Here is a 13110-nt window from a genome sequence, read left to right as displayed (position 1 = left end):
TTCTTTGGATGTTATCATCATCCATCCATTTAGTTGTTTAAGCCATAAATTTAGGAGTTTTTGTTGGGTTATACCCCTTCCCTACCAAGTTATGAAGAATTTCTATTCCTAGTTCTGGGATATATTTTGAAATTATCTACTTTTCTTCATCTCCTGTACTAGTATGCTAAGGCTGTGTTAGAAAATACCACAAACTGGATGGCTCAAATAAATGCAGTTTATTTCAAGTTTCTGAAAACTAGCAGTCCAAGATCAAGGTGTTGGCAGGGTTGGTTCCTTTTGAGGGCTGTGAGAATCTGTTCTGCCTCCCTCTTCCAGTCTCTGCAGGTTTGATGGCAATCTTTGATGTTCCTTGACACCTGCTTTCTGTCTTTGTCTTCCCTTGACATTCTCCCTGTGTACATGTTGTCTATGTCCAGATTTCCCCCTTTTTAAAGGGTATTAGTCCCATCTCACTCCAGTAAGAATGGCAGCCATTATGAAGTCAAACAATAACCAGTGCTTGTGAGGATGTGGAGAAAAAGGTACACTCACACATTGCTGGTGGGACTGCAAATTGATGCAGCCAATTTGGAAAGCAGTATAGAGAGTCCTTGGAAAGCTGGTAATGGAACCACCATTTGACCCAGCTATTCCCCTTCTGGGACTATACCCAGAAGACTTAAAAACAGCATACTACAGGGATACAGCCACATCAATGTTTATAGCAGCACAATTCACAATAGCTAGACTGTGGAACCAACCTAGATGCCCCTCAATGGATGAATGGATTAAAAAAATGTGGCATTTATACACAATGGAATATTACTCAGCACTAAAAAATAACAAGATCATGGCATTTGCAGGGAAATGGATGGCGTTAGAGCAGATTATTCTGTGAAGTTTGCCAATCACTAAAAAACAAAGGCCGAATATCTTCTCTGATATAAGAGGGGTGACTCAAAATGGGGTAGGGAGGAAGAGCATGAGAAGAAGATTACCACTAAATAGGGAAGAGAGGTGGGAGGGAAAGGGAGAGAGAAGGGGAATTGCACGGAAGATGGAAGGAGACCCTCATTGTTATACAGAATACATGTATGACTATGTGAGGGGGAAAAAAAAGTGTCACATTAGATTGGGTAGAGAGAAGTGAGGGGAGGGGAGGGGAAGGGGGGATAGGAAGGACAGCAGAATAAAATAGACATTATTATTGCTGTATGTATATGTATGACTGCATGACCAACGTGATTCTGCAACCTGTACACTCAGAAAAATGAGAAATTATACCCCATCTGATTCAAATGTATGATATGTCAAGATCATTGTACTGTCATGTGTAACTAAAACAAAAAAGGGTATCAGTTACAATGAATTAGGGCTCAAAACAACCTGACTTCCAATTTTGGTCATAGTTTTAGGTGTTTGGGGTTAGAACTTATGAAATTTGAGGTGGCACATTTCAGCTTATAACATCTCTTCTGCTGTCATCTTGATTTTGGCCACTGTTCTCTCTCGCTGGAACATAATAGCAGTCTCCTATCAGATATCCCTGTTTTACTCGTGAATATCCCCACAAGCCATTCTCTACACAAGGAGCAAAATTGACTTCATATCTGTTGTATCACTCCATTTTCCCCCCATTTAGTAACTTATACTTAAAATCTAAGATTCCTACCATAGCCTGTAAAAGTTTTCATAATAATCCTTTGCCTGTTGCTCCAAACTCATCTTCTGGCATTCTTTTTCTTACTACTCTCCACCTATCTTGGTCTTTTTTTCAGGTACTTGAATAGGCCAAGGTCTTTGCTCCTTCAGGGCCTTTGCAGTGATGATACCTCGTCTCCTACTGCCTCCTCTTGTATAACTAGCTCTTTCTTATCCTCCAAGTCTCTGCTTAAATGTCACTTATATAAGAGAAACTTAAAACTACTCTAACTGAAGTTGCCTCCCTTTTTGAAATTATTGTCTACCTCATCCTTTTGTTTCCATTACATTTTTTTCTGTCATCCTTTCTTCTCCTATTAGAAACCAAGTCAAATTACCATGTGCACATCCCTTGTTCATTCTTGTATTGGCCCTAGGAAGAAGAAAATACACCAAAAATATTTGTTGATGAATTTAATCTCAAAACAATACAATACAAAGTGCTGCTAAGTAAATGTTTGTAGAATAGATTTTAGTCTTGACAGCCATCGATCCTGTTAAGCTCTACCTTGTTCTAAATAAAAATTAAGGCCAGGTGTGGCGGCACACTCCTGTAATTCTAGCAGTTTGGGAGGCTGAGGCAGTAAGGTTGAAGATGGCAAGTTCAAAGCCATCCTCAGCAACTTAGCAAGGCCCTAAGAAACTTAGTGAGGCCATGTCTCAACAATAGAAAAAGAGCTAGGGTTATGGCTCAGTAATAACTTTATTTTCTTTATTTATATTTTGTGGAACCCAGTACCTCACACATGGGAAGCAAGCACTCCATCACTGAGTTACAGTCTCATCCCTTGTATGTTTATTTTCAGGTAATTGAAGTCTCTGAATGATCTGAACCAGAGAGATGAGTGCTTTTTCCATCTTGAGTGTTTAGGTTTTGGGGATAGAGGAGCTGTGACCAGTCTTGTAGCTTTTTCTTTTTTTTTTTTTTCATTGCAGTTGACTAATCTCCTTCAGAATCAAGCAGTGAAAGGAAATGCTCCTGGAGCACTCCTGAGAGCCATCTTCAAAGGTAATGAGTTAATTAATTTTACTTTTGTTGTACTGTGTTCATTGGTAGATTTGTTTACCTTTGGCAATTATTGTTTCTTTTACTATTTGAAGTGCTACTAGAACATATTCTGGTCTTTCACAGAAGCAACTAAAGCAGCAGTTTCCTGTTTAGAATACTAAACTATTTTATTAAAAGGAGTTGGAGTGGCTACCTGAGATTGTATTGTTGATTTCTTCCCCTTTTTGGGGGGCGGGTACCAGGGATTGAACTCAGGGGTTCACGACCACTGAGGCACATTCCCAGCTTTATATTGTATTTTATTTAGAGACGGTGTCTGACTGAGTTGCTTAGCACCTCATTTTTGGTGAGGCTGGCTTTGAACTTGGGATCTTCCTACCTCAGCCTTGAGCCCCTGGGATTACAGGCATGTGGTACTGCGCCCAACCTCTTATTCATAAAAGAAATTTCAAAATTGGTTGACTAAACTCTCATGGAAACTTGCAAAATATTTTGTAGAAATACCAGAGAAAAGGGAATGATGGATGATCAGTGGCATTTGATGGTTTATTTGTTAGACAATCCTGGAACAAATTACTAGAACTCCCATTTTGTGACTATATTTAAAAATAGATTTTGGAAAACCTTGCTTTAAATTTGCATGAATTATCAAGTATTGTGGAAACTACCTTTTTAATCATTTTAGTTCTCTTATTAGGTATATGACCAATAACTAACTAATGATGACATTTTAAAAACTGAGATATAAGCTGATTGCAGTGGGGCACACCTATAATTCCAGCTACTCATGAAGTTAAGGAAGGAGGATCACAAGTTCAAGGCCAGCTTGTGCAACTTAACTGGACCTGTCTCAAAAGAGCCAGGTGGGGAGCACTTGTGTTTTTGTATACCTTTTGGACAAAGACAAGTGCAAAAAACATAGCTTTTTTTAAAAAAATTATTTTTTAGTTGTAGTTGGACACAATATCTTTATTTTATTTATTTGTATGTGGTTCTGAGGATCGAACCCAGTGCTTTGCACGTGCTAGACGAGCACTTTACCGCTGAGCCACAACCCCAGCCCAAAACATAGCCTTTTTTGCAACCCAAAACTCATTGTTCAGTTTGAGTTTTGATACATATAAGCAGGACTATTATACCTAAAACAGCTTAATGATGGGATATTGATAACTAAAAAGGATAGTTCTAAGATTAACGGATTGATGAAAAGCACAGGTATTGAGAGAATCTCAGCTACGTTGATTCAATATTCCAGTTTTCATATTGTGATATGGTCAGATGGCTTTTTTAGAGGCTTTTATCTTCAGAATGATTCATGGAGTTGAAAATATATCTTAATGTGTTGGATCATGTTTGCCTGTCGAATTGGCATATTCCACATCTGCACTATTCCTGAGAGTGATAATAGAAATTAGTATGATTTGAACTCATTGAAGTTTAAGGAAGGTGTCAGCAATCGAGAACCAAACAGATGGATCTACCCCAAAAGTGATCCTAAAGTCAATTACCCGAAGAAATTAGATCCCACATATCTTAGATGGAGAACTATGAAATCATTATCAGTATTGTCCATAATTCAAATCAAAATAGAAGCCCCCCCCTCCCCGCAAAAAAAAAAAAGAATGGTGGCATGCTGATGGGGCAACTAGATTAAGCATCGGTTTTTCTTTTTCTTTTTTTTTTTTTAGTTGTAGTTGGACACAATGCCTTTATTTTATTTATTTTTATGCTGAGGATCGAACCCAGTGCTTTGCACGTGCTAGACGAGCACTCTACTGCTGAGCCACAACCCCAGCCCCTAAGCATGTTCTTTAAAAAAGGGCATTGTTGAGATGGACAGTAAAGGAATCACAATGGGAAATTCCTTAAATAAAAATTTATTGACTTAAAAAAGCTGGGTGATAGGGGGCTGAATAAAGCACTTACCTAGCATGCGTGAGGTGGTCAGTTCTCCCCCCAAAAAAGGAGTGATAATCCATATATTAAAAAAATTTACCTTTTTAAAGTATATAAATTAAAAAAAAATTTTTTTGTTGTAGATGGAGAGAATGCCTTTATTTTATTTGTGTGTTTTTATATTGTGCTAAGAATCAAAACCCAGTGCCTCACACATGCTAGGCAAGTGCTCTGCCACTGAGCTTCAGCCCTAGCCCAAAAGTGTATAAATTTTTTAATTGAGGTAATTGTCATGTCCAGTTCACCTCCTTAAAATGCATAATCCAATGAATTTTAGTGTAGTCACAGGGTTGTGCATTTATCACCACAGTGAATTTTAAATAGTTTTCATTACCCCTAAAAGAAATTGTACCATTAGTTTTTACCTCTCTACCCAGTCCATCCTGGCTCTAAAAAGCCATTTATCTACTTTCTGTCTTTATAGATTTGCCTATTCTGAATATTACTTATCTACACATCATCTAGGTTGTAGCATCTTATTTTTTTTACTGCCAAATAATATTCCATTGTATATAGCAAATTTTTTTCATTCATGAGTTGGTGACCTATTTCTGACCATAATATGTTGCTGTGAACAGTTATGTACAAGTTTTTGTGTGGACACATGCTTTTATTTATCTTGAGTATATATTCAGGAGGGGGAATATTCTAGGTCATGTGGTAATTCTATGCTTAACTATTTGAGGAACCGCCAAATTTTTCAGAGTGGCTGTATGAGGATGCTGATTTCTCCACATCCTCTTCGACACTTGTTATTAATTATTTGTACTTAAGTGGTATGTGGCTTTGATTTACATTTCTGTGATGTTAATTTTGTTGACCATCTTTTCATGTGCTTTACTGATCTTTTGTATATATTTGAAGAATTGTCTCTTCAAATCTTTTACTCTTTAAAAAATCAGATTTTTAAAAAATATTGAGTTGTAATAGTTTTTTATATATTTTAGGTACAAGTCTGTCTTTCGTACTAAGGATTGAACACAGGGTGCTTAACCACTGAACCTTGTCCCCAACCCTTTTTTAAAATATTTTATTTAGAGACAGTACCTTGCTGAGTTACTTAGGGCCTTGCTAAGTTGCTGAGACTGGCTTTGAATTTGCAAACCTCTTGCCTCAGCCTCTGAGCTGCTGGGATTACAGGTGTGCAACTACTATGCCCAGTCCTTTTTATTTTGAGACAGGGTCTCACTAAATTGTCCACGTTGGTCTCAGACTTGGATTCTCCAGCCTCAACCCCCTGAGTAACTGTGATTACAGGGGTGCTCCACCATGCCTGGGTATTTTTTTTTTTTTTTTTTTTTCCTTTTATGGTGTTCTTTGAAGCTCATAGTTTTTAATTTTGATGACATCCACTTATTTTTTTGTTTGTGCTTTTGGTGTCATATCTCATGTACCATTACCTAAACCAAGAACATGAAGCTTTGTGCCTGTTTTCTTGTGAGAGTTTTATAGCTTTAGCTCTTAACATTTAGATCTTTTATCCATTTCAAGTTGATTTTTGTATGATAGGAGGTAGAGGTTCAATTTATTTTATCCCTCCACTTAACACTTATCAGTTGCTTGAGCTGGGAGTGGTGGCACATGCCTGTAAACCCAGTGACTCAGGAGGCCTAGGCGGGAAGATTGAAACTTCCAAGCCAGTCCCAGAAATTTAGTGAGGCCCTAAAAGCAACTCAGGGAGACCATGCTTCAGAATAAAAAGTAAAAAGGACAGGGTGACTCAGTAGTAGAGCGCTCCTGGATTAAATTCCTGGTACCAAAAAAATTGCCTGAGTCAGGTGTCATACCACACACTTGTAATTTCCGCTATTTTGGAGGCTGAGGCAGGAGAATTGAAAGTTAAAAGCCAGTTTTGTAGTAGGTTATGCACATAGGAACTGTGAATCTTTTTGAGTTTTGTGCTGCTTTCTCTAGATTGTCTTGGATATTGTGGGTCCTTCATGTTTCCATATAAATTTAAAGTAAGCTTGTTCTGCAAAAAAGGAAGTTGGGTTGTTAGAGATATTTTGTTGAATTTTTACATGAATTTGAGAAGCAAAGTTATCTTTTTACCAGAGACTGAACCCAGAGGTGCTTTACCAGTGAGTCACATCCTAGCTGTTTTTTTATTTTGAGACAGGGTCTTACTAAGGCTGGCCTGGAACTTGTGATCCTCCTGCCTCAGCCTCCTGAGTTATGGGGTTACTGGTGTGCACCACCAGCAGTGCTATCTTAATTCATATCTTCCATTCCATGAGCATGTGATGTCTTTCCATTTTTAACATTATAGGGATGAGGAATGTATTGAAGTGTTGTTAAAATGCCACAAAGCTTGCTGTTTTTAACCGAGATTCAACTTTTTATTTTCTTTTTTTAAATAACTTTTAAGGTTTTTTTTATATTTATTTTTTAGTTGTAGTTGGACACAACATCTTTATTTAATTATCTATTTATTTATTTTTAAATATTTATTTTTTAGTTGTAGTTGGACATAATATCTTCATTTTATTTTATTTTATGTGGTGCTGAGGATCAAACCTAGGGCCTTGCACGTGCTAGGCGAGCATTCTACCTCTGAGCCACAATCCTAGCCCCTCAACTGTTTTTTTTTTTTTGAGTAGACACTTTCTGGATTATTGGAATCCTTTGCTTAATTTTCAGAGCTCTGGAAGGTTGATTTTGCTTATTTCTGTCAATGTTCCTTTATTGTTTATAGATGAGAGACATTTCTAGGATCCTGTTACTTTGCTGTTCCTATAGATATCACTTAGTGATGACAATTTGAAATGAAGTATATTAAAGGCATTAAATTGGGGTTACTGCAGTTTCCCCAAATGCTGCAAGTTATACTAGAAGGCTTCCTCCTCCTGTACTATATAATAATAATAATAATTATTATTATTATTTATTTTTAGTTGTAGATGAGTACAATACCTTTATTTATTTTTATTTTATGTGGTGCTGAGAATTGAACCCCATGCCTTACAAATGCAAGGCAAGCTCTCTATCACTGAGCTACAACCCAAGCCCCCTGTACTATGTAATTTTTAAGTTAATAAGTGGAAGAAGAAAAGATGTTATTTCGGTCCCTTTACTTTGGTTACATTGAGCATGTTTTTTCAAAGCCCCTACGTGTTGCTGATAATAATCAGTAGTTTGATAATTCTGTTTCTATAAACTATAAAGCTCTTTATTTTTCTTATTTACCCTTTAACCTTGTTAGACTTTTTTTTTTCCTTCTTGTTCCTTACCATATATTTAAAGGTTCTCCCTGCTCTGAGGAAGGTGGAGCACTTAGAAGACGTAAGGTATACACTTGTTGTATCCAGTTGGTAGAATCAGGAGATTTACAGAAAGAAGTAGCATCTGAAATCATTGGATTACTAATGTTGGAGGTAAGATGGAAGATAGAATTGTTTGGGGATAGTTGTTTTGAAAGGTTATAATTTGTTGAGGGAGGGAAAACTTTTGTGCCAAACCTAGGATAGTTTCTATTTATGAATAAGAGCTAATGTTAACAAAACAAACAAACAAACAAATGGGTTATGAACCACCTAGGATGAAGGGATATGAACCACCTAGATGTATATATTACCTTTCTGTTACCCTGAGCATATATCTCCTTGAAGAGCTGATATATTTGAAAACATTAAGGAACTGATGAAGGGTTCTAGCCTTTGAAATCTTTACAATTACAAATATGTAATATAGCAACTTGATTCTGTGAATCTTTTTCTTTTTTCTTTTCTTTTTTGTGGTGCTGGGGATTGAACCCAGGGCCTTGTGCATTTGAGGGAAGCACTCTACCAACTGAACTATTCCTAGCCCTCTGTGAATCCTTTATAGGGTCTGTTTTGGGTCTCAACATCAATTCAGTTTGCCAGCAAAGACTTATTACTTAGAGATATCAAACACTGGATTTCTACTTAAGATTTTCTTTTTGAACTTTTAGGCTTACCATTTCCCAGGACTGTTACTGATTGAATTAGCCAATGAGTTTATTGGTGCTATCAAAGAGGGCAGCCTAGTGAATGGAAAATCTTTGGAGTTACTGCCCATCATTCTCACTGCCTTGGCTACTAAAAAGGAAAATCTGTCTTATGGAAAAGGTGATTTTCTTCCAATTCTAGTGACTTTTTCTCTAGTCAGATTTTTTTTTTTTTTTTCCACATAATCAGATTTGTTTCACAGTGTGTTTTGCACTTCTAGGTGAATTGAGTGGGGAAGAATGTAAGAAGCAGTTGATTAATACCCTCTGTTCTGGCAGGTCAGTCTTTGTCATTGATGTATAACTTTCTCAGAACTACAAGTGGACAAAAAATGACTATCATTTATTTCAGGAATTTACATTTGTGAGGTTTTTAGGCCGTTTTTAAACACGCATATTAACGTTCATTTTAACATAGTAGCATTATTTGGAGTCCCAAGGTCCTTAAGGCTAAGAAAGTTGTCTTGATGTTACATCTTTCAATTTTTTTTTTTTTTGGTGGTGCTGGGGATTGAACCAAGGCAAGCACTCTACCAACTGAGCTATCTCCCCAGCCCCTAAAAAAAAAAAAAATTTTTTTTTTTTTTTGAGGGAATAGAATACAAAAGTAATGTTTGTATTCTTTAATCAATTATTGTATTTCTGGGATTCTACCTAGTTAAGACACCAGTATATAAAAAATTCTTACACATGAATATGTTCAACACGGAAACTTATGACCCAAGTGAGCACACCATAACTGACATTTAAGCTATGTAAGTTAAGGTATAGCCACTATGAAATTTATACCTATTAAGAATGAAATATATAAAGGCATACTTCAAAAATGAAAAATTTTTACTATATAGTCGGTAAAATAAAGAGAATACTAAGTTACATACTACAGTGTTTATACTTGAGTATGTTAAAAAGAATAAGAGAATATCCAAGACTTCTTTATGTAAGAGCCGTGATGTAAATTATTTTAGGCTTATAATTAATGTGTCCATCTCTTCTTTTGTTTGGTTTATTTGTTTTGGTACTGGAGATTGACCCAGAGGTGCTTAACACCGAGTCATATCTCCAACCCTTTTTTTATTTTGAGTCAGGGTCTCAGTAGCTTAGGGCCTCACTAAGTTGCTGAGGTTTGCCTTGAACTTGGAGTCCTTCTGTCTCACCTTCCTGAGTTGCTAGGATTAGAGGCATGTGCCACTGCGCCTGGCTTGGTTTTTTTTAGTTGTAGATGGCACAATACCTTTATTTTAATTATTTATATTTATGTGGTGCTGAGGATTGAACCCAGTGCCTCATACATACTAGGCAAGTGCTGAGCTACAACCCTAGCCCCTGTTCATTTGTTTTTAATTACATAAAGATTTTATTAAAAATGATTATGTTGGCACACTCCTATAATCCTAGTACTGGAGAGGTTTAGCTAGGAGGATTGCCTGGGCAACTTATTGAGACCCTAAGCATTAATAGTGAGACCCTTTCTCAAAATAAATAAAGGGATGGGAGTAGTCCAGTGGTAAGGTGCCTATTCAGTATACGTTATATTTTATATTTTTCATTTTCATTTAACGTATCTGTTTATGTCAGCATGTAAATACAACTCTGAATTCATTTTAGTGATTTCATAGTATTTTAATCTATTATTTGATTAATGTTCGATTGTTGGATTATTTATTTCTATTTTTATACATCTAGATGATCTTTTATAAGCATGTATATGGAATGTATTTCAAATAGTAAGTTGGGTGGGTTTGTGGTTATGTGCATTTTTAAAGTTGATAAGTATTATCGACTCCTACATTCCCTGAAATAGTATTTGAATAGTGTTTATTTTCCATAATCTCACCAATACTGGGTGTCATGAATTTTGTTTTGGTTTTTATTTTTTGATTCTGGGAATCAAATCTCATCAAACTTTGGTTTTCTAAGTCTGATAAGTTAAAAACTGACACTTAAATCATTGTTCTAAATAGTATTTTAAAAATATTGATTTCAAGTGTTGCAAAATTAAACTTGAAATGTCCCTAATTTTGTTTTACCTCTTCACTAGTTTTACAAAATTAAGTATAAATAAGTTAAAATGAAATAAATTCATGTTCTTTGTCACTTTCTTGAACCAGATGGGATCAGCAGTATGTAATCCAACTCACCTCCATGTTCAAGTAAGAATCATTATTCCTTTTTCTCTTTATCTTCTTCTTTGTGATCTTACCTGCTAGAAATTGAAAAACAGCAAGCTCAAAGGTTACTGTCCTCTGAGTAAGCATATTGGTACCTCTTGTTTTCTTTTAGGGAATTCTCTCCCCCACCTCCTCTTTCATTTTTTTTGGTACTGAGGATTAAACTCAGGGACACCCAACCACTGAGCCACATCCCCAGCCCTATTTTGTATTTTTTATTTACAGACAGGGTATCTCTGAGTTGCTTAGCGCCTCACTTTTGCTCAGGCTGGCTCTGAACTCATGATCCTCCTGCCTCAGCTTCCCAAGCCACTCGGATTACAAGTCTGCACCTCCATGCCCAGCTCCCCCACCTCCTTTTTTTTTCTTTCATCTTCTTGGAACAGGGTCTTGCTTTGTTGCTCATGCTGTCCTCCAACTCAGATCCTCCTACCTCAGCCTCCAGAGTAGTTAGGATTACAGACACACACCCTCGTGCCCAGCTTAATTATTTAATGTATTACTGATTTTTTTTTTCCAAGATGACTTTGTTTAGGAAAAGTTATTGGTTCCCTTAAAGATTCTTTATAAGAGAAAAATCAAAAGGAATAATTACAATATTCTAAAGTTTTCTTTCTTTATTGCTCCCAAATTTTGTTTCTTAAGAAAATGTTTAATGGAATTTTAGCACTGGATTTAATTTCTAAAAACAAGGCGGTTGAGTTCTGGCTAGAGCCTTTGAAATTTTGATCTATAGGGATGTCCCTCTGACTCCAGAAGAGGTGGAATTTGTGGTTGGAAAAGTGTTGAAAATGTTCTCCAAGTTGAATCTTCAAGAAATACCACCTTTGGTCTATCAGCTTCTTGTTCTCTCTTCAAAGGTATTTAAAAAAAATTGATTTCTCTTTTTATTTTGGTGGTTTGAACCAATTATCACCATTCAGCTTTTTCACACTGCTGATTTATGTACTAGGCCATAGCTGTTTTGTTTTTATGTGTGGTGATTTAGTTTAGTAAAAAGGTCATGCTCCTCGGGCAAGGAAAACAGTTATTTCTGCCATTAATACGTTTTCTTTTTAGTAGCAAAAGAAAGAGATTTCAGAAAGGGTTAACTATAGGCCCCTTAAAGTCAGACACTAAGGTATTTTAAATTCTGTTTAAACCTATGATTCTAAGTTGAGGTTTATTTAAGTAAATCTGTACTTTATAATCCTTTAGGTTGAAAAGTACTTTTTTTGCAGTGCTGAGGCCCTAGTGCATTTGAGGCAAGTGCTGTATCACTGAGCTACGAGTCCTACCACTACATCCTCAGACCCTTGAAAAGTACTTTGATTTAGCATGGTTATTTTATCCTTAAATTAGAAGAATTTATCTCCCCTATCCTCCTAGGGAAGCAGGAAGAGCATTTTGGATGGAATCATAACCTTCTTCAATGAGCTAGATAAGCAGCACAATGAGGAACAAAGTGGTGATGAGTGAGTAATATAGACAAATAGATAAAAATATTATTTTTACAAATTCATCTTATATATTTTAATTTCTGTATTGTTGCCTGTTGCCTTCTTTTTCATGCCCTTTCTTTAGAACCTCAGCACTGAATTTTTGTAGTCCTCTCCTAGATAATAATAAAGAGAAATTAAGAAAATATGAGAAATAATTAAGAAAATAATGCAATGTCTTCAGTTCTCTAATTTGCAACCTTCCAGAAAAGTAGCAATAATTGTCCTCTAACGTGTAGGTTTAAAACCTATATATTATTAAATGTCTACTCTGTGCCACAAAGTTATTTGATCTGTGGTCACACTAATGAACCAGTCAAACAAGTTCCTTGCTCTTGTTGAGCTTACATTTTAGTGGAAAGAAAACAGAGTGGAAAATGCTATGAAGGTAATACAAAGGGGTGATGTGACAGTGACAGCATAGTTACTTTAGATTGGATCAAGAAAATCTTTTCCTGAGAAGTTATTATTTTAACTGAAGCCTGAATGATAAGAATCACAACATGTAGATCAGAGAGAACATTCTCAAGTGAAGGAATAATACAAAAGCAGTGACATATATAAGAGGTTTTTTTTTAGTTGTTGGATCTGTATTTAATTTATTTATTTATATGCAATGTTGAGAATTAAACCCAGTGCCTCACACGTACTAGGCAGGCACTCTACCACTGAGCCCCTGTTTTTGTTTTTGTTTTTTGGCAAGCATTTGTAGAGTGCTTATTGTGTATTAGTGCAGTTATAAGCACTATAAACCTCACAATGCTATTTTGCCTCTATTTTGTGGACGTGGAAACCAAAAGTCAAGAAATTAAGTAAAGTAGTGGCCCTGAGATTTGGTTTGAAGAG

General features: G+C 36.1%; 1 protein-coding gene and 1 pseudogene across 2 annotated transcripts in view; both read left to right on the top strand.

The window, feature by feature from the left end:
- Positions 1-13110, top strand: part of Fanci (FA complementation group I) — a 71010-nt gene that overhangs the window by 13140 nt on the left and 44760 nt on the right. For both annotated transcript variants that reach the window (XM_071608639.1, XM_027919764.3), the window contains exons 3-9: positions 2620-2692; positions 7892-8022; positions 8580-8736; positions 8837-8894; positions 10727-10768; positions 11523-11646; positions 12155-12240. In XM_071608639.1, the coding sequence (XP_071464740.1) occupies positions 2620-2692; positions 7892-8022; positions 8580-8736; positions 8837-8894; positions 10727-10768; positions 11523-11646; positions 12155-12240 (671 nt within the window). The remainder of the gene's footprint in view (positions 1-2619; positions 2693-7891; positions 8023-8579; positions 8737-8836; positions 8895-10726; positions 10769-11522; positions 11647-12154; positions 12241-13110) is intronic.
- Positions 3734-3827, top strand: LOC114081392 (small nucleolar RNA SNORA40; annotated as a pseudogene).

The sequence above is a fragment of the Marmota flaviventris genome, chromosome 2, assembly GCF_047511675.1.
Source record: "Marmota flaviventris isolate mMarFla1 chromosome 2, mMarFla1.hap1, whole genome shotgun sequence".
In the NCBI taxonomy this organism is placed as follows: Eukaryota; Metazoa; Chordata; class Mammalia; order Rodentia; family Sciuridae; genus Marmota; species Marmota flaviventris.
The sequence above is the reverse complement of the archived record's forward strand: the minus strand, read 5'-3'. Positions and strand labels throughout refer to the sequence as shown.